The sequence below is a fragment of the Marmota monax genome, unplaced genomic scaffold (genome assembly GCF_021218885.2).
Source record: "Marmota monax isolate L192 unplaced genomic scaffold, Marmota_monax_Labrador192_F-V1.1 WCK01_AAM20220418_F8-fsc00002, whole genome shotgun sequence".
Taxonomy (NCBI): Eukaryota; Metazoa; Chordata; class Mammalia; order Rodentia; family Sciuridae; genus Marmota; species Marmota monax.
This window is the reverse complement of record NW_026693571.1, coordinates 26,881,183-26,903,753: the sequence shown is the minus strand read 5'-3', so window position 1 is coordinate 26,903,753 and position 22,571 is coordinate 26,881,183. Positions and strand designations below refer to the sequence as shown.

The 22,571-nt window shown below is 34.0% G+C and overlaps 1 protein-coding gene across 4 annotated transcripts in view; it reads right to left on the bottom strand.

Annotated features, from left to right (window-relative positions):
- Positions 1-287: 287 nt before the first annotated feature.
- Snca (synuclein alpha) overlaps positions 288-22,571 on the bottom strand; it is a 96,176-nt gene continuing 73,892 nt past the window's right edge. For all 4 annotated transcript variants that reach the window (XM_058583854.1, XM_046459016.2, XM_046459013.2 and 1 more), the window contains exons 5-6: positions 2,026-2,109; positions 288-802 (exon numbers count right to left, since the gene is read on the bottom strand). In XM_058583854.1, coding sequence (XP_058439837.1) covers positions 770-802; positions 2,026-2,109 — 117 coding nt within the window. In that variant the 3' untranslated portion in view covers positions 288-769. The remainder of the gene's footprint in view (positions 803-2,025; positions 2,110-22,571) is intronic.

The following is a 22,571-nucleotide window of genomic DNA, read 5'->3' as shown; positions in this document are numbered from 1 at the left end:
GTACATCAAAACACCCATGAGGTAGTGTTGTTTCAGGGAATTCTGAGTGTGGGTTTACTATTTCATCTCTTCTAAGTCTTCTCAAATGCCTCCTTCTTCAAGTGGCTGTTGAGAACTTTAAATGTAAGTTCATTATGTCAGCTCTCATTTCATATTGGTTATAAGCATGATTTTATTGTTAAAGTGAGATGGGATAAGATAAAATATTTTTGTAATGAGATAACATTTTATTTTCATTTTCACCAATTTATATACAAACACAAATTAATAAAACACATCACAAACAGTAAAATTTCATAGTTAATATTTATAGGTGCATAGTTTCATGCTCACATATTTTATATATTGTATATATTAACAAATTTCACGATACATCATTATTCTTGGACAGAATCATTAAAGACACCTAAAAATCTTATATGATAGTAAATCACAACTTCTCAACAACAGCAACAAAAAAATAGTGAAGATTTAGAAATAAGTGGTAGTCACTTAGGTGTTTTTAATTTGCTTTAACATTTTAGATTTGAAGCCACAATGTCCACAGCACACAAGGACCCTGCTATTATATACTCACTTCAGTGAGAGGGAAGCACCGAAATGCTAGTTGGGGGCAGGTACAGATACTTTAATCACTGCTGATGGAAGACTTCAAAGCACACTGTAAAAACTGTGAGAAATGTCATGACTGGGCACATTGGGACTGAGCACTTGTACAGGATGGAATATCTGTCAGCAGATCTCAAGAAACTGGGAACAAGGATATTTCTTAGGCTTCAGGTTCATAGTCTTGATAGCCTTCCTAATGAGGAAAATCAAACAGACAGCAAGCAATCAGTAATCAAGGATTTAGAGCAAATTAGGGCATGGCTCACCATTTTGAGTAAAATTTATACTTATGAATATACTACTTATACTACTACAAACTTATACTACTACTTATTATACTACTACAAACAGATATAATCTTAATTTTAATAATTTGTCTTACTTGTCAGATATGAAAGTCAATTATGGTAATTGTTGGAATTAAGGTCTCTGGTTCTATTTCCAGATGTGCCATTTAATATCCATGTGACCTAATCCTATAGAACATATTGGTGGAACTCTCAATTTTCTCAATTACAAATTTGAAAGCCAATTAAATGGCTTATGAAACCTCTTAAAGGCTAAATTCAGGACTAAATTCTCTAATTCTTAAAAGAAGTTTACGATATTTAAAGAATAGATATATTTTCTTTCCTTTCATTCTCTCAACTGCAAATTTCATCTTCACCTGTGGCTTCAATGATTATTTTTATTCTAAAGCCAAATTCATCAATAAAATATTTAGGTAGTATCCACAATAAAAATATTAATGTGTTTAACTAAAAGACTCATATAAGTGCTTTTAAAAGCCAACTCTAATAAGATTAGGCGTCTGCTTAAAAATAAACATATCTTTAAAATCTCCAGTTGCTTTCTGAATAAAGTACAAACAAACTACATGGTTGTCCTGATGTTCTACAATTTGTCTTTAAACCATCTCTGCAATATTTCATTTATTTATTTATTTTTGGCACTGGGTATTGAACCCAGGGTTGCTTAACTACTAAGCCACATCCCCAGCCCCTCGCCTTTCCTCCTGACTTAACCTCCCAGGCTGCTAGGATTACATGCATGCACCAAGCTATCCACATCTGTAATCTTAATTTGCTGCTATTGTCTCTGTTTCCTAAACTTGAATCACAATTACTGTTCCTCAGACCTGTCCATATGCACAGACCTACATGCCTTTGCTTCTGATATATCCCTGTGCTGCAATGTTCTTGCCTCATTTTAACCTATTGTATCTCCTACCCCTTCCCACCAGATCAACCTCACCTCCTCAAAAAAGAAAAAAAAAAAATCTTCTCCTGATGGACTTACACCCATTCTAACATAAAAGAAATCTGACAGTGACAGATTTTTGGTACTTCCTATTAGGAAGACTCAACTTAAATTTCTAAACTTTAATTTTGGAGTGTTTTGCATATAACTCTTTACCTCAGAAGGCATTTCATAAGCCTCATTGTCAGGTTCCACTGGCATATCTTCCAGAATTCCTTCCTGTGGGGATCCTTCTTCACTCTAATATTTAAAGTGAGAAACACAAAACAGAATGTTATGAGGTACAATTTTTCATTTGTGAAGCACATTTTGAAAAAAATCATATTTTATATAAAATGTATACAATAATTTTTTCAAAATATATATAATATAAATTCAAAAATATATAAAATTATTATATATTACATTATATATAAATAACTTTTTCAAAATCTCTATATATATTTTGTATGATGGCAAGGATGCTGTACAAATTTTTGGCACTCCTTTACATTATTGCTGGCCTTCTAATTACAAAACATTCTTGGGAAAACAATATGGCAACATGGGTTATAAATCCTAAAAGTACACAAAGTTTTTGCCCAAGTAACTCACAAAAGTCCAAAATTATAGTTCAAAGATTTTTAGCACTAGATAAATGCCAACATTAAAAAACTAACTGATAATTGGGAGATGTGGAGTCAATACAATTATCATTCAACTTCTCAATAAGTTACTAGGAAGACATGTATTATGACATGAGAGGAGAATGTGTGGCATAATCTGTAGCAGGATATAAAGGATTGTATATATTGTAGATAAAATCTATGTAGAATTCAGATGCAAGAGTAAAATGATTGCAAGAAAATACAACAAAATATTGCAAGTATTCTGTTAGACAGATATGTATGATCCTATTTTTTCCTGAATTTTTCTTATACTACTACTTATAACATAAACATACAAATAACATACTTGTCTTACAACTTATTGTAAAGGGATGGCAAACAAATTATTGTCTGAAATGTGAAGATTTGGACTACATATTTTTGAAAGAAGAAAATAAAATGCACGATTAGATTAATTTTCAAAGTTATCTCTTCATAGAAATATTAGATCAAATTTGGCCTGAAATGGTCATGGCTTTATTAGTATTCTTCATTAAATACCTTTTGCTTCTAAATGAAAAGATTAATCAAAAATTCAAAGAGCAGAGAGGCAACGAGGACATAAATGTGCTTAGAGATCCAATGGCCCCTCAGCTTAATTTCAACAATATGTTTGATGTAAATAATATCTTCCCCTGCCTTATCATGAACATAACTGACAGGTAGGCAGGAGGATAAGGAAGTGTCTCACAGTAAGAAAACATTATACTAAGCATCACAGGTAGGTGAGCAGAGAAGTTTATATATCATCCTACCTTGACTCCCTTCCTTTTTACACACCCAAAAGTGCAAGTTATTTATAAATTAGATACAATGAAAACTGTTTCTAAACTACCTCACTTCTAAATATGGAATAGATATTGTTTTCATAGTGTTTCATGTCTTGGTACAAGAATACAAGTTCTGTTATGTGGTAGTTGGGCACAAAGACTGTAGTATCACAAGACTTTTAGCTTCTCTCTATTACTGATCTTTTGTGAATTTGGGCAAGTGTTTTTATGCTTCTCTAAGCATCAACTAGATTTAGAAATAAAATGGACAGCAATACTTTCTTTGCATGTGACAACATTAACCTCTTCTTTGATATATAGATAACTATTAGTGATAGGTAGGTGAAAAATAAGGCAAAATTTTGGTTCTCATGGGTTTTTGTTTTCAGAGCTAAGGATCAAACCCAGGGCTTCATACACGCCAAGCAGACACTAAGCCACATCCCTAGTCCCTGTATTTTTAAACTAACAAGTAGAAAACTAATTTTCTAATGTAATTTATTAGAAAGTTTTGACACAGACTGGACTAGTCAATATGGTCAACCTGGTCTGCTTATTACTAATTATTACAATTGAGTTGCTGCCCTTCAACTAGGGCTGGTGAAAGTTACTAGATCTGGGTGTGCATGTGTATTTGGGGGTGTCTTGTGTACCTTCAATGTACACTCAGGTGATACTAGATGTTGCTTGGTGGATTCTTTGACTAGATTGATCATGTTCTGGGATCAACTTTAATCCATTCTTGTTCATTTAAAATATTGCTTCACTCAAGTTACAAGTACAGAATGATTGCTTATTTTTAAAATTACAAAATATGTACATCTTAACACACATTTCCTAATCCATTTTGGTTTATACTCTCTATTTATAGAGGCTATAAAATAAAATATGTCTAACTTATCATGAACTAAATACAGAGGATAAGGGACTGGAATTGTAGCTTATCGGAGGAGTGCTTGCCTCGCGTGTGGGAGGCACCAGGTTCAATTCTCAGCACCACATGTAAATAAGTAAGTAAAATTAAAGGTACATCAACAACTTAAAAACAAAATATGGGGGATCAAAATTGAACTCTCGTGTGTTTTATTTAGGTAATTACTGCATTTTACATCTTGAAAAATTTTCCTAATCAAAAGTTTAAAAGTTTAAAGAGTTATAAAACTGTCCTAATTTGGGGAAAGGGCTTCAGAGACTATAGAAGAAATGAGTATGAAAGAGGGATCAAATAAGTGATAAGAAACATCAAGCTCACAATTACAATCCTTAACCCACTTAATAAATAAATACAGTTGTCCCTCAATACCTGCTCAATCAAGTCCTTTATATAAAATGAAGTAGTATTTGCACACAACCTATATAAATACTCTAGTGTGTTTAAAATCATCTCTAAAGTCTTTATGATACCTAATACAATGTGCATACCATATAAACAGTGCTGTACTCTATCATTTAGGGAATAAAGATGCTATAGGTTAGATATGAAATGTCCCCCCAAGTTACTTGTATTAAAGCTTGGTCCCTTGCCTGTGATGCAATTGGGAGGGAGTGGAGAGTTGAAGAAGTAGAGCCTTGTAGAAGAAAGTTAAGACATTGGGGGCATCCCCTTAAAGGATATATCAGTACCCCAGCCCCTTCCTATTTGGCTAAGGCAGGAGTGAAGGAATTGAATATCACTTTTTCCCAATGGATTTGGGTAGAGGTCACCCAATGGGTGCTAATATGACATGGAGAGTTAGTCATGTATTGTGTGTTCCTTGAAGAAATTATACATGACCATCTAGAAGGTATTCTTGCCAAAATTTTGAATTTGATTACCATTTATCACTGAGAAGGGGCTAAAGAAATGATTCACATCATTGGATGCAATCAGCAAATTTTAGAATGTAGAAAAGTGTACACGGCAAGTAACACAACTACTTCAACAAGTAAATTGCAAGGAAAACAACTTATTTGTAATTTATATATTAAAGTAGACACAAGTGAGCATCACCAAGTTTCAACTTAAGAACTTTACTGTGTTAATCAACTTTCTGTTTCTGTGACCAAAATATCTGAGAAAATCAACTGTGCAGTCTCTTTTCTTGACCAAACTATGATTCAAGAGGCACACCAAATTTAATTAACTCAATTTATATTTCTACCATTAAATATTTCTCATTGAGCAGATTTTGTTTAGGATACTTATCTTTATGAATAGATAATATTTCATTTCAAGTTTTAAATTTTATTGTATTTATATGTCTATTAATACTTTCTGTAGTTTTTAAACATTTTTGATTCCATGACATAATTTAATTTTATTACATATTTAGTCTGGCACATAAGGAAAATAAAAATGGCTTCCCCAAACCACAGTCTCAAGCAAAGCATAGAATAGTGTGGAGTGCTTGTTAAACATACAAGTTTCTAGGGTCTTGTAAATGTCTTGTTAAGTACACTCCTTGGAAAACACTGCCCAATATCAGCAACCATTTGTCAACTCTGCGGTGTCATTTAGTTTAAGAGTACAGCAATGTACTGTCATTGTGACTACATTAAGGTAAAAGATGTCTTCCATTTTGAAGTCTATGAAAAGCTAGCAAAGAGTCAGGGTTTTCAAAAGACACTGTGAAACAACATGGTCTTATTTATAATGGTAGGGCTTCTTCAATTACCTGTCATGTACACTTTAAGCATTCAAAGCAAGAGATGCACCTTTCGAATCGCTGCTTTTACACTGCAATTTATGTTAATTTATAGCATGCCACTGATTACCTCTGGTGCTATCTCCCAAGACTATATTGAATCTCCTAATTAAAAAGTGAAATGACAGCATATGATATTCATCAGACATTACTTAAGCCACAACAAGCAATACCTAGCCATAACTTTTAGTCAAAATGTGACTTCTGAGTTAACTAGGAGACCACCTTATAGGCAAAGTGACTTACCCTACCTCTGCTATGGTATGTACCTATTCAGATTGTGTCTCAGTAAATGACACATTACTATGTCATCAACCATTTGGGTCACTTGGGAAGAGTCAAAGTGGTAAGCACTGTAAGTTATATAGTAAACACATTGTCCACAGTTTACACTGTCAGGGAGCCTTTTCAGATTAAGAATGCAGATTTTAATTAAATGATGCTTTGAAAGAACTAGTCCTACATAGAAACAGAATGTATTTGGAAGCCACTAACGCTATACTTTGAATAATGTTACCACATTACTCATTTTCTTGCCTTTTTGCCCTTCTAGCTATTTCTTTAGTATTGGTAATCTTCTCAGAGCAAGAGAAAGATAAATCGAACCAGTGAAATGAAAACTAGCTTACCTTGTTCCTTTTAAGTTTGGGATGAGGAGAAAGTAAGCCTATGCATTCAACATATATGAGGGTTATTTATGAAAGCTATTTGTAAGTATTGATACATAAATTAGGAATCATTTTTTAGAATCATTTTTTAGAATCATTTTTAATATTTTTAAGAAGAACTTTTCATTACATAGCAGAGAGGTAGTTCCATCTTAGATTCTAATTCTCCTTGGTAAGCAGCTCAGTGGCTGCCACATTAATGGCAGAGCCATGTAATTAGCTGACTCACCTAATAAGACATAACTGCACAGCAACAATTGCCAGCTTTTTTTCCCGTTACTTGCATATAGACCTGGTTGCAAATACTAACACACAATGGGAAATCTGAGAATAAACTATTTTTACTTTTCATGTCTAAGGATGGATCATCTTCTATTGATAAAAACATTATTATGTATGTTTCAATGTACACTTGAATTTGTTTAAATAAAGTTGATTATTGCATGGATTGGATTTCTAAAGATCAATTCCTTGGTTGTGAAAACAGGCTAAGCTGAGGAAGGTTTGCTTCTGTGTTGGGCTTAGAATCAGCCAGCGATTTCATTTTTTTTTCAAGTGAATTGATAATTGGAAGCAAGTCTTTAAACCAGCCACTAGGGGATGAAGCTGTGAGGAGATATAGGCTTTGGCCAAATATGAGATAGGGAGTCAGCTTTTGTATTTTAGGGTAATCTAGGGAATGCTGAGATACTCTTAAGAAAGAGCAAAATATAAGCAAGCCAAAGCCCAGGTATTTGCTTTAAAAAATAATGGGAAGTGGCCAGATGCCATGGTTCATGCCTGCAATCCCAGCAGCTCAGGAGGCTGAGGCAGGAGGATCCTGAGTACAAAGCCAGCCTCAGCAAAAGCAAGGCACTATGTAACTCAGCGAGACCCTGTCTCTAAATAAAATACAAAATAGGGCTAGGGATATGGCTTAGTAGTTGAGTGCCCTTGAGTTCAATCCCTGGTACCCCCAAAACAATACAAATTAAAAAGGGACATGTACTATAATATGTGGCTGGGAGAAAATGCTCAGACAAAACAAGCTTATGTGTGAAAGGATTTATGGCACTCAGAAGAGAATGAGGCAATACCCTCAAGACCTGTGGCTATGCAATCCAGAAAAATCTTAAAAATCAAGGAAAGAATGTGTTTTCTTTGTTTAAGAGATTAAAAGGTGTTAAGAAAACTGGAACAGGAATAATATATAGTAGTCAAGTGTATGTAGTAGCCTGAATCTTTGGGTTATAGGGATCTCCATGCTACTGAGAACAAACACCAAGCATAGTTAGTTCAAGATGTCCTCAAAGATCTGGAAGGAAAACTCAGTCAAGAGGGTTCCAGACTTCAAGGTGGAATATCTTGCTTAGCATCTATCCCAGACAGGAAGTACTGAGGAAACAATGCCCCACAACTGCAGGAATTAATTTCAAAAAGGGTTGCAATTACTCTGCCCTGTAAATGCTGTCATTTTAAAGCTTTGTCACATGGGTGTGATTGCCATTTTGTTTTGGTAACCAGAAAAAGTTTTCTCTGAAAATCTCTACCCATACCTCAACAGATTGGAGGTAAAAAGGGAATCTTATTACCACACTATCAAGAAAGATGATGGGCTAAGGGTATCCTTAGAAGGTCATTGTAATGAAATACTTTTAAATATTTATTTTTCATCTTTCTCTGACATGGAATAACAATAGCTAATATTTATTTGCTACTTACTCTGTATTTGTTACCATTCTATCAGTTTTACATGCATTATTTGATATTAAAAAATAACCCTATCTCCATACTGCTATCCAAATTGGCTGCACCAATTTGCAGTCTCACCAGTAATGTATGAGTATACCTTTTCCCCCACATCCTCGCCAATACTTATTGTTGTTTATATGCATAATAGCTGCCATTCTGAGTGAGATGATATCTTAGAGTGGTTTTGGTTTGCATTTCTCTGATTGCTAGAGATGATGAGCATTTTTTTCATATATTGATTGATTGATTGTATATCCTCTTCTGAGAAGTGTTTGTTCAGGTCCTTGGCCCATTTGTTGATTGGGTTATTTGTTTTTTTGGTGTTTAGCTTTTTGAGATCTTCATATACACTAGAGACTAGTGCTCTATCTGATGTGTGAGGGGTAAAAATTTGCTCCCAGGATGTAGGTTCTCTGTTTACCTCGAAGATTGTGTCTTTTGCTGAAAAGAAACTTTTTAGTTTGATTCCATCCCATTTATTGATTCTTGGTTTTAATTCTTGCACTATAAGAGTCTTATTAAGGAAGTTGGAACCTAATCCCACATGATGAGCAGTATGGAGATTCCTTGGAAAACTGGGTATGGAACCGCCATTTGACCCAGCTATTCCTCTCCTCAGACTATACTCAAAGCAGCACAATTCACAATAGCTAAACTGTGGAGCCAACCTAGATGTCCTTCAATGGATGAATGAATAAAAAGAAACCTGGCATATATACACAATGGAATTTTACTCAGCATTAAAAAAGAACAAAACCATGGCATTTTCAGGTAAATGGATGGCATTGGAGAAGATAATGCTAAGCAAAGTCAGCCAGTCCCCAAGAAAGCAAATGCCAAATGTTTTCTCTGATATGGGGAGGTTGACTCATAGTGGGATTAGGAGACAGAGCATGGGAGGAATAGATAAATTCTAGATAGGGAAGAGGGGTGGGAGGGAAAGGGAGGGGGCAGGGGATTATCAAGAATGGTGGAATGTGATGGACATCATTCTACAAAGTGCATGTATGAAGACTTGAATTGGGTATCAACATACTTTATATAATAGAAAATCAAGAAGTGTGGCATTTATGTGTATTAAGAATTGTAATGCAAAAAAAATAACGTTTCCTTAGATTAGGTAGAGGGAAGTGAAAGGAGGGGAAGGCAGAGGATGTGAGGATAAGAAAAATAGTAGAATGAAACATACATTATTACTGTATGTATGTATGTGACTGTATGACCAATGTGATTCTATAATATGCATACTCAGGGAAATGAGAAATTATATCCCATCTATGTATGAAACATCAAAGTATATAAGTGTATTCTACTGTCACTTATAACTAATTAAAACACATAATAAAAAAGAAAAGAAAAGAAAAGAAATAACCTTATAAGGAAGTTACTGCTATAACCTGTATCTTATCAGTCAAAGAACAGAGATGGACAGTCTGGCTTCATAGGCCATACTGTGGACTATATGTAATAGTATTTGTCAAACTTCTTGGAAAAAAAAATCAAGTTGTGCTGCTTAAACATGCTAAAATTAAGTTTCAGAAATTAATTCTTTCAAAATACATTGTAAATATCTTATGAATAAGTATCTGAGATATCTATTACTTAGAGGTTTTCACTATTTTTGGCAAAAGCAAACAAAATCTCCAGGAGGTTAAGGAGGGGTGTGCGTGTGTGTGTGTGTGTGTGTGTGTGTGTTTAAAAGAGCAAAAATCAGACATTTATACATATATTTAACTATATGGTAATTAAATCTGGAAACATTAGTGAATCAACGTTTTTGTTATAAGTAAAACTAGTTTATTCTGAATTTAATGCATAGCATTTTCTAAGTGGCTTAAACCTTTGTATTAGAGTGTGTTCTAACAAAATAAAAACAAAACAAAACTCTCAGAAAAAAATGTTCATATTTCCCCTAAATATGTAGCAAAAATACGACAGTTGTTTGGAGCGGTTTGAAATATTATCATTTGAGTTCCTTATTTCACTCCTTTTGATAACAAATGAAGTTTTCTTACCTGGGTTACAGACCTTATCTTTCTTAGATTTACTCTGGAAATAGTAATTCCTCCCAAGCCCCTGATCACATTCATTTTTATTATCACAATAAAACACAATGATCCATTAAGTCCATGAAGCAGATGTTACACTTAGTCATGATGCTTATTTATTTGTAACTCTGCCTTTATCTATAGAGAATTGAAAGAGAAATAAAAGATTTGCTCATTATAATAAATAAAAATTCTTTGTTTAATAGTGCCTTTTTCTTTAATTAGGAATTAAATGTTTGTGTTATTTTAATTACTTTTAAAGCACCATTATTTATGGATTATGTTATTATACTCTCAATAAATCAATACACAGTACCATATTTACTTTTTTTTAACATTGTCTCCTTTCTATACTTTTGGCTCATATATAACTTCCTTTGGTGTTTATTAAATAAGAATTCATGATTTGTGTATCGGAGGGAGGAAGAACAAACATAAAGAATATTCTGTATTGAAGATGCTATGACTGTCTCTATGGTTATGAGCAGTGGGTGGATGGGTGCATGTATTCCTGTGTAAGTGTGCATGTGTGCATTGTGAAGATGTTTTCGGGGGATGATTTATCACTCTGTCATGCTGCAGAGGAACTGAAGTTGTGGTTACACAATCTAAGTACTTTGAATCTTAGTCTTTCCACCAGCAGTTCTATACACTATTTGTTGTTAGGAAGCCCAGGAGGAAATAAGCTTGTAAAAGCATGGCATTTGGTAGCAGAGTGACATAATAGCAAATGGTACCTATGATATCTTCAGCAATGTGAATATCTCCATGGGAAAATGGTGATAAGAAGATCTCTTCCAGAGTGTTACTGTGAATATCAAATGAGATGATATGCATAAAATCTATAATGACCAGTGCATACATATATCAACACCAAATATTTACTAAGCATCTATTGTGTGCTAGAGTGTTTGAAGCATTTTATTTTTGTTATTTTAAGTATGCCAATAAGTGTATGTCATATGTTATCTCAATAAATGTTACCTCTGGGTTTTATATTTTCACCTAATGGCTCATTTTGTATTTTTAAAAAACTTGTTTGGTAAAGATTGTTATAAACAAAATCTACTGCTTTTGCCATTTCCATCAAGTTCATTCCCATCTCCAATCTCCAAAGGGCCTCAGAGTTCTGTCTTTCTCACACTAGCACAGGGATCCTATTCTATTTCCTTCCTCTTACCTGCTGAGGAATACAGTTGAAGACTTCAGTATCAGTTGATACACTACATCCTACTGAGGCAGGAAAGAAGTAAATGCTACAAGTATAGTGTTTAAATTGTTCTCAACTTAAGACTTAAAAGTAGAAACAGTGAGCTAGTGCTGTGTAGTTCTACGATAATGAGAGTGAGAAATATTTTCAGGATTGGTACCTTGAGATGAATATGCTTCTAGTGACTTTTGTGATGCTGGTAAGAAAACATCTTTTTTTTTTTTTAAAGAGAGAGAGAGAGATGAGAGAGAGATAGAGAGAGATAGATAGATAGATAGAGAGAGAGAGAGAGAGAGAGAGAGAGAGAATTTTAATATTTATTTTTTAGTTTTCGGTAGACACAACATCTTTTTGTTTGTACGTGGTGCTGAGGATCAAACCCGGGCCGCACGCATGCCAAGCGAGCACACTACCGCTTGAGCCACATCCCCAGCCCAAGAAAACATCTTTTATCATTTCAATCACAAGCTTCTCATAACAGAAACAAAATGAGACCTATATTTAAAACTCTGACCCTTTCTTTGTAATTTCCCTTGGCTCAGTCTCAGAGAAGGGTCAATTCTACACTTGTGAAACTCTAGACTGCTTTTATTAGTCAATTCCAACCCCTGTATAAGAAACAGCACATGAAAAAAGATGTAGAAAAAGGAGATCTTAAAAATGACACATATCCATCACAATAGTTTTAATTATGACAATACATGGAAATAACTAGTAGCATGTTGTCTGGCTTCCAAAAAAAATGCCACATATTAGTTTATAAAGGGTTATCAAATCTTAGCATGCAAATGTAGACTCAAAATTGGTTTGCACTAACAAATGACTTCACAATAAGCATTTTTGCAATATTATTAATCAATAAAACCTCCAAATCACAATAAAAACAATAAAACAGAAAATGTTATTTTTCTACAGTCTAATTCAGAAATGGTATATATTTTGTTAGAAAATATGCAATATTATTGCCAATATCAACTTACCTGATGAATCAAAAAAAAGAGAAATTAGCAGTATAAGTTCCAATAAAATACTCATTATTCACAATATATGATGGCAAGAATGGCTGGATGCAGCAGCACATGCCTGCAATCTCAGTGGCTCAGGATAGGAGGATCACAAGTTCAAAGCCAGCCTCAGAAATTTAGCGAAGACGGGCTGAGGCTCGCAGTAGAGTATTTGCCTGGCATGTGTGAGGCACTGGGTTCAATTCTCAGCACCACATATACATAAATAACATAAAGGTCCATCAACAACTAAAAAATATAAAATAAGAAAAGAAAATAAATTTAGAGAAGACATAAGCAACTTAGCAATACTCTGTCTCAAAATAAAAAAATAAAAAGGGCTGGGGATGTGACTCAGTGGTTGAATATCCCTAAATTCATTTCCTCTTACAAATATATATATACACACACACACACACACACACACACACACACACATACACACATGTATATATATACACACAAGTATATTTTTTATATATAAACCAAATATTATACATATATAATATATATGTATAATATGATGATAAATGATGTACAAGATATAGTCCCTTAACCTCAAATCTCTTCAAGTCTAGAAATATTAATTAAGAGATATATTAAGGCTAATAAAAGAAAGTCATACATGTGACACAATACATAAGGGAGATAAGATTAAAATGCTCAGTATGGGATCAGAATACTTCTGAAAACAACATAAAAATCAGGTCTAAATATTCTGGTCCCAGTGGGAACTTCAGCTATAGGGCATATCTTGGGCAAAAACATGATGGCAGAAAAACTAATTTTGTCTGGTTGGAGAATAGGTAGAGGGATAAATGAGCACCTTGAAAGTTTACCCATGGAGTTTGAGCATTGAAAAACCATTTTTTTTTTTGTTTTAAGTGTTGATTATGTGGTCCAAATTTTGTTTCAGGAATAATATTTTGGCAATGAAGTGCAAAATAGACAATAAAAGGAATCAGAGATAATGAATTACAGGAGGACTAAAGCAATAATCCAAGGAGAGGTGGTAGGTAACTTGGGTATCAGGAGTGGAAATGGAAAAAAAAAAGACTGGTTTGTGGGATATTGTGGAAATTAAATGGATAGAAGTTATCAACAACTGTTTAAGGGCTGTGATGAGTCCTCTTTTGTCTTACCTGCAAGCTAAAAAGTTTACCAATTATAATTTTATGAATGTCGGAAAAGACAAAATAGTCCTAGGTCAGAAATAATATCTTTATGACTCACAGTAATACTAGCAGTTGCTGGAGTATGTTCATTTTCTTGCACTGATTTTCCAAGCCCAAATTTCAACAAGCAAGTTCTGGTGAAACCCACAAGCCTAGTGTGTTGTGTTAGTACAGGACCAACCCAGAGCTTAGGCAATCTGAATCTTTATAATGGAATAGAAAATGTCCTTTTGCTCCAGAAAGAGACAAAATCTCTAATGAAGGTTGAATGCACACCTGCCTTTTTTTTTTTTTTTTTCAGAGGGACAAAGTGTACTCTGAGCCCACTAAGCCACATCCCCAGCCCTTTTAATGTTTTATTTAGAGACAGGGTTTCACTGAGCTGCTCTGAATTTCTTATTCTTCTGCCTCAGCTGCCTGAGCTGCTGAGATTACAGGCGTGTGCCACCATGCCTGGCAAAGTCATCTTTATCTCACAAAGTTATTTTTTTAATACAAAAATCTTGAAAATATAGTCCCAAACAAAAGTCAGAAAGTGCCTCGCTCACAAAATAATTGCAAAAGTGAAATATATGGTCTTCAACATTATTTGTGGGCAGAAGACATGGGGACTGGCTATAAAAATGCTGCATTTTGACATTGAGTGACCAGGAAGATGTGACCATTATTATTAACAGCAGAGGAAAAGGGACAGAGTAGATTTTAGAGGCAGATAAGTAATTTTGTGGATATGGTGTATCTGAGATGCCTTCAGAAAATAGGTTGTAAATATATAAGATTAGAGTTGAGAGATTTCAGAATTATGGATGTATTTCGAGTATTTCCTTCACAGAGATTATGATAGGGTCGTCAGAGTTCATAAAATTGAAGGAGACAAAGGCAAGTGAAGAAAAGCAATACAATATCACATGAAGAACTTCCTCAGGAGACAAAGCAGCAAACAGAAAACTGAAGGTACTGTCAGACAGAAGATTAACAAAAACAGGAAACAACAATGTTTTAGAAGCAAAATGAAAAAAAAAAGTCTATTATGTAGAATTGTAACATTACTTGTCAGTGTCAAACACTGAATAAAGAAAATAAGTAAAAGAACTACATGTGTACACTCTTGGAAATATGTAGTTTACATGCTGGGAATACATACATGTTTAATAAATGTTTGTTTCCTTAAGTCTGTATGATACTCCAGAAAAAGATGGAGAAAGAGGTCAGATTTTAGGAGATCAAGGAACAAGGAAGACTTTTTAGTTTAAGAAGTTGTGAATAGAGAATGTGCTATGGGACAGTTCATTCTGAGGGAATCAAGATTTGGGATTTGAGCAGAGTTGTTTTTGTTATTTATTTGCTTTGTTGTCCTTTTTAAAGAAACTATGAGACTTGTTAAGGATTTGGTAGGAGTAGGGTTTCATGAGACGAGGCAAAGAGTGATTGGTTGACAGAACAAGATCTCAAAAAAGAGAGAAAAGATGGAGTCAAAAACCAGGAGATGTTTACATTGGGAAAAGTAGGGCATGTTATTGTGTAGCTAGGTTCCCAGATGCAGCCCAGAGAACTGAAAGGAGCCCATGACACAATCTATTTTCTGGACAAAATTGGCAATAAGATAATAAAGATGAGAAGGAGAAAAAAAAAGGGGGGAGGGAATTTATATTTATTTATGGAATGATCTTGTAAAACATTTACTATTCCATCTCACGATAAGATATGCATGTTGAAGATAAAATGTAAGGCGTCAATTTTGCCTAAAGTCACAAAAGATCATAATAAAGTTACATTTGAAATCATCTAAGTATTACGTTAGAGCATCAGTTTTAATTGCCATGATGGATTGTGATCTTAAGTGAAAAAGTTCTATAAATTAGAAGAAAATTAATGGCTGAGACACAATTAAGTGCTAGGTCAAATCTTCCTATCACTTTTTATATAAACCAATTGGCCTATACCTTGATTTTTATTTAACAGGCAAAGGGTTAAATGTAAGTTTTGAACTGTCACATGGACTGAATTCATTGTGAACTGTTGTTTTACAGCAATAATGTAACAGTGTCAAATCCAACAGACAACCATGCCAAAACCCTCCTGCTGCAGGTAGCTCTGTTGCCAGGGTTTCTCCTCTAGGGCAAGTTTCCAGCTAATTTGTAAACAAATAATTCACGTGGTCCTGCTATGTTACATTTACTAAAAGCCAAGAGGAAAGCACACATATAATAGCATATTTATATGCAAAGAAATCATCTATTAAATTTGTAAGTTAAATACCTAAATCATATAACTAGATTTTAAAAATAACTATAAATGTTTACAGACAGTCAGGTTACACCTGTAATCCCAGCAACTTGGGAGACTGAGACAGCAGGACTAAAAGTTCAAGGTTAGCTAGGGCAACTTAGCAAGACCCTCAGCAAATTAGTGAGATCCAGAAAATAAAAAGACTAGGGATGTAGCTCAGTGGTGGAACACTCCTGGGTTCATTTCCCAGTACTAACAACAACAACAATATGTAAATATACACTATACACATACATATACACAAACACAAGAACTGTCACTTTGGCATCAATCTAACAAATATAGATTACATAAAATGTATATTAAATTGTGATAAAAAATGTGATATGATTTTAAAAACAATTGAATATGAGGATATTAACTTATTTTTTGAATAAATATTTTGTGTTTTGACACTCTTTATAGCAAATATCACTTTCTTATCATTCTGTTAACCTGTTTAATACTTTTAATTTTAATATCTTTGAATTTTAAACAGACTATTCAACCTTCACTAACCCTACATTTTTTCCAGTGCTGATATTAGTTTTTTCTGGAGCTGGGGTTTTACTATCCCATTTTTCACACCTCAAACCATAATTTATTGTGGAGTACCCATGCATCGCATCTCTATGGAAACCAAGATGTAGGCAATGCAAAGATAATTTTATTAGAAAGTCCACTAGAGCGGAAGAGCCAGCGCACACCATTTACTTTCCCACCAGACTCAGCAAATTTAACAGGGGACAGGATGTCTGCCTCTGCTGCAATTTTTCTAGGCAAATGAAATGCTTGAAAACCACCAAATATTGCAACCCAAACCAAGTAAAAGCCAGGTTGTAGAACTATGTTGGTGTTCTGTGTGCTTATGCCTGGAAAATAGGCAGGGCAGAGCTTCTGTATCATTAAATGTCATTGGAGTAGAACAGTTCCTTTCCAGATTGATAATCTAGTAATTTTAAACCTTGGCATCATCATTGTTATCACCATCGGCATTATCAGCATGATTATTAAGTACAGAAAAGTATTTCTTCAGAAGAAATTTAAAATAAAATCTCTGTGTTAATATATAAAAGTGGTTCCTGCTCATCATTCTCTTTCCCTTAGTCATGAGACAAACACAGCAAAGAAATTCTTGGGGTTTATTGGAGCAAGTGTGAAAAACACAGTGATGAACTATATAAATGTTTCTATCAAAAGAAAGATACAAACACATTGCATCAGAAAATGCAGTCTGATATAATAGAGTATCACTGATTTGAAACTTGGGGCCATTTCTAAGCACCATTGATAAATTATTATGACAGTCTTTACTATTCCTGTGTGTCATCTGCATACTGTAAAATGGGAATTTTTAATGCATATATTCCCACCAGCTACACACAGACGTTGCAAAACAAATATTCTGTGAGCAACCAGATGAGAAAGCTGAGATCTTCAATTTTATTTTCTTCGTGGCCTAGCACAAACCATATTGAATGAGTTAACAAATTGATGAAATGGGTTGACATGGGTGAGTTTTCATCATATTCAGAACAAAAGTCATTTCCTTAAATATTGAAAGATGAACCTGCACAGTATTATTCCTTAATCTCTGGGTAACTGACACCTCACTTTCACAATTAGCTTTTCAGCACTGGGTGTGAAGCACTGTTCTTTCCTCTAGCTTTCTCTTTCAGCTTCACAGCTATTTCTGGCAGGTAAGATGACTACCTTGGTTAGTGTGAACACATGCCCTTCTAGAGCACAAGGCACAGGAGAGAAAAGATTGCCCCCAAACAGAGAAGTAACTCCAGGGGAAAGAGATATGGTGCCGAAAATATAACAGCTATCCATCTGTTTACTTATAATATGATGTCCATCAGTCATAAAAAGAACATAAGGTGTTTTGACAACAGCGTTGCCTATGACTCTGCTTAATGCTGTGACCACATAATACAAAGCAATGTTCCTGCTGCTTTCAAGAAGGAGAATTTAGAACTGAGAGCTCAATCTCCAAGAACGGTTTTTACACACCATCTTGAGGCAATCAAGGAGATAAAGTCTACCATTTCTAGAAAGCACTGCCATAATTCAAGTCAGAGGACTGAAGGCAGATCATTAAAAATATTTTTAAAAAATCATGAAGCAAGGTGGTTCTTATCAAAACCAAAATATTTTCATGCAATTTCTAACTGACTTAACATAATGTCCCAAGATTCACCTGAAGGCTAAGGTCTTTTTTACAACAGGGGAAAGATGAATCTTATTCTCTCATTTGTGAAGCTGAGTCCAAAGGAAATTTTGTTAATGAGTGGTTTTCATGAATGTGATAGCTCAGCAAGTTTTCACCAATACATTATGTCACAAGACTTCAAATTAATAGTCATCTATAATAAGGGAATATATTGCTGACACTTTTGCCAATAGTTAAATAACTTCTTATTTTGAACATATTTTACTATTCAACATTTCTCTATTCATTTTCTGTTCATTCAGTCCTCTTATTCTCACTATTTTAAAAGCTGGTTTATTTAATATTGAAATCCCTCATCTGAGAATTTGGTGATGTTTTGAGTTTCAGGGATTCATCTGATATTAGGCTTTGTCAAGCATAAACACCAACAAGAAAGGAGATTTTAACAATAAAAACTTGAATCAAACAAGAAAGGTCAAGTTTTTCAGAATATTTTGTGTCTTGAAAATCTTTCTGCTGTAATTATCTAAAACCCTTGGTTAGATAATTATTGAGGGACTCTGCAATTGTCCTTTTTCTCCACATAGATCACTTCATAATTAAGAAAGCCTCACTGGGGATAGGTTGCTGTTCTGCATTTGTAAGTATTTTCAGTCCTTTATTTTCAAAAGGGAAAAAAAGCATTAAGAAAAAAGATTGCTTCAAATTTTCTGATTCACAGATAGTCTTTTTAAAAATATTTCTTAGTTATGAATGGATACATTATCTTTATTTTATCTTATTTATTTTTATGTGGTACTGAAGTTCGAACCCAGTGCCTCACATGTGCAAGGCAAGCGCTCTGCCAATGAGCCACAACCCCAGTCCTGATTCACAGATATTCTTTAAGAAAAAATAAGAAAGGATTTTTTCAGAGTGTGCCTTCACAATCTTATTTCTTCACATTCTTAAAGAAGGTTATTAAGAAATTTGCACATTGTTTATGACCTGCAATGTACTTCTCTGATCTGACTTCATTTGAACTGGTAAAGACATGCGAATCAGGTGCTTGCTGTGATCAAGATGCTAAAGTTATATTTGCGCTACATCACCACTGTAAGGTGTGAAAGCTTTAGTGAGACAAGAAGTAAACTGATAATTGATCAGCTGGAGACTGGTATAATCTACATTAAGGGGAGCCTTCCCGGGTTAATGCAGTGATAGGGAAACCTGGCTCATAGCCACAGAAATGCCAACTAAAGCATAGCCACCCGCAGAATTTTGCAAGATGCCATACTACATTGCACCACACTACAATAACAATATAAGCAAAAGCAAGTAAAGTTAGTAGTATGAATTTCTTTTGTCCTCCCAAATTTCCCTAATACCTTTTCCTGAGGCCAGCTTACATGCCACTAGAGAAGGAGGTATCTGAGAAGAATAACCTAAGAGTTCATTGTCACTGAGATCCTAGAACAAGTATGTACCTAGTAAGTGCCAAGCAGTATCTAGTGAATGAATGCACCTTTTCTATGAATTCTCCCTTGATTATCTTCCAAGAGAACTAATCTATCTCTCCTATGAGCTTCCATAAGTGCTCTCCCACAGACCTAGCTCATTATGAAGTGCCATGGTTGGAGACTCCTGGTGTAGGTGAATGTCTTCAACTGGGTGGTGAGATTCCAAGGGCAATGACACATTCACCTGTACCTCCTACAGTTCTTTGTCCAGTGCCTGGCAAAGAATGCCAAGTGAAAGAGATGGGGGAGGGGAGAATAACAAAATAAAAAAAGTAATGCATGTATGTAAAACATCAGTGGGCAAAATAGAAAATCAAGAGTCACTAAGAAATCTAACTCAATTTAATTTTTTTTTCAATTTATTTTCTAAAGTAGGAATCCCTACTTTAATTAACAGCTGATATTAGGATTCGGATTCAAATAAGAGACTATTGCTCTGAGAATATATCATAATGTGTTGTATTATAGGCAAAAATGTATATATTTATATTACACTTCAATTTTCAAAAAAAATTACCAACTTTTTACCTACAGATAATCATAGAGCATTAAGAACATGTATGAGTATTATCAGAAGTATTTAGTACACAGGAAATACAAATTCCTAGGTTTTAACCTATAACTACTAAATCAGAATCTTGGGGAGTAAGCTAACAAGAACCTGAATCTTAAAAATTAAGTCTTAGAATGTTTCTTATGCATCATGGGAGAACTTCCTTAACACACTTTAACACATAACAAAGAAAACTAAAGAGAGATATTTGAAGTTTATTTTAAGCTATCTCTTTGTAGAGGTGAATAGGGACTTTATTTATATTTTTTACATATGTACTGGAAGGTAAGCCTCCTTTTTCTGACAAAGACTGCTTTCTATGGAGAAAATTAAAAGATCATCAGCTTTCTCCAAAAGCATATCTTCCAGCAAAGCCCCAGTCCATGTGACTACCAATCAAGAGAGTGAGTGACCTCCATCTCCTAGCCCTTACTCCCTTGCAAATAGGGCTATGAAATCCCATCACAGATGCCCAGTTTCCACTCCTGGTGTCTCACAGCAGCTTAAGTATCTGGATAAAGAAAGGACTGCACAAAATAGACTACCTAATTTAACAAAGCAAAAACAATGGTATTTCAGAAATATAAAAAAAAATAGTAATTATAAACAATGTTTACATGTGAAGTGTCTTGACTATATAGTGAAATTGTAGGACAGATGATAGTAGTTTGTATATTTTTGTTTGATACTCATTAGGAGCTTTACTATAACCTTAGGAGAAACATACTAGGGTAAGGCCCACTCTATAGATATAAGTAATTTACCCCAACCCTTTCTGTTTATGGGAAATGAAATCAGGGAGGTTTGGCTCCACAAGTAACCCTGTGAAATATCAGCCACCCTGCCTCTCAAACCGTACATGTCTGTGTGTGTGGCAAGGGTAAATATGCTCAGCCATCCAGATACCAGCATGTTACTGTGTTTTGCTGAAACTCTCTAGGAATGTTTACCTTAAAGGCCGGAATTCTAGAAAAACAAGAACATATTTGTAACTCCTAAACCATCAAGAGTTCAGTGAAATTCATTAACCATCTTTATTACTTTGTATTTCAGCAGTACATTTAAAATCTAACAACTAGGTGAGAACTTTATAACTGCATGATTTGAACACAAGTACAAAAATAAAACAAAACAAAACAAAACTGAAGTTTGCATAGGAAGAAACAGAACTTTGACATCTACTCAAACGACTCAAGTTCCCTCTGGATTTGACTTTAGATCTTGCTACATTTCCAAGAAAGTAATATTTTCTAGCCTAATTCTATTAAAGATTTAGGTAAAAGAGAAAAGATTGAATACAATTGTGAGAAATTATTATAATACTGTCATTTTCCAATTCTCTCTCTATAGCATTCCACCTCTTCTATAATCAGTAAATTAACAGTACAGGTCCAAATAAATGTGTATTTAGATAAAAATATACATATGCAGAAATATAAATGTAAATATATATTTATTTACAAATGTTCAAATGTTCATATATCTAAGTTTGTATGTAGCATATATAACATGTATATGTACATACATAGATATATAACATACAAACAACATATAATTGTACACACTTTCTTGAAGATAGTTCTTGGGGCCTATGTGATGTCTTTATAGTTACCAAAATCTCTTAGCATTTGTCATTATGAGAAAAACTGAAAGCTTGGAAATAAAGAGAATGAAGACTTGTCCTTTAAATGTTATTTTTTTAAAATGGATTCAGTCAATGTTTATTAAAATATCTAAAAAAAATCTGAGTTTGACTTTGTTGTTAACTACTTAATTAGAACTCCAACATCTTAGAGTTATAAGTTAATTTATAGATTTCTGTACAGAAGAAAACATAATCCCAGCTCTTTGCCAGGTGAAATGTTAACTAGCTTTGTAGCCATTAGTAAAATCATTTCAGAATTCCTTTGACTCATTATTTCTATAAATATTTAATCTTTGTATATTCCAGAATAAATCAGTCTTACTAGTTTACAGGTTCTAACATGAATTAATTAGTTGGGGGAGATATTTTATATGTGTTCATTTTATTTTTGTATAGAAGTTATGTTCTTTATTTTTGAAAACTATGCTTCAGCACACTGAAGAGAGAGAGATCAGTGGCTAGAATTAACCGAGGCATTGTTGAAACAGATTTCCTCTTTTAGTTTTAACATTCTCTATGATTTTAAATTATTTAAAAACACAGAAAATGTTTTAAGGTCATATTTATAGATGTTCTAAGTATTACAGTCTGCTACCAAATTAGTTAACTAAGCTTTTTTTTTGA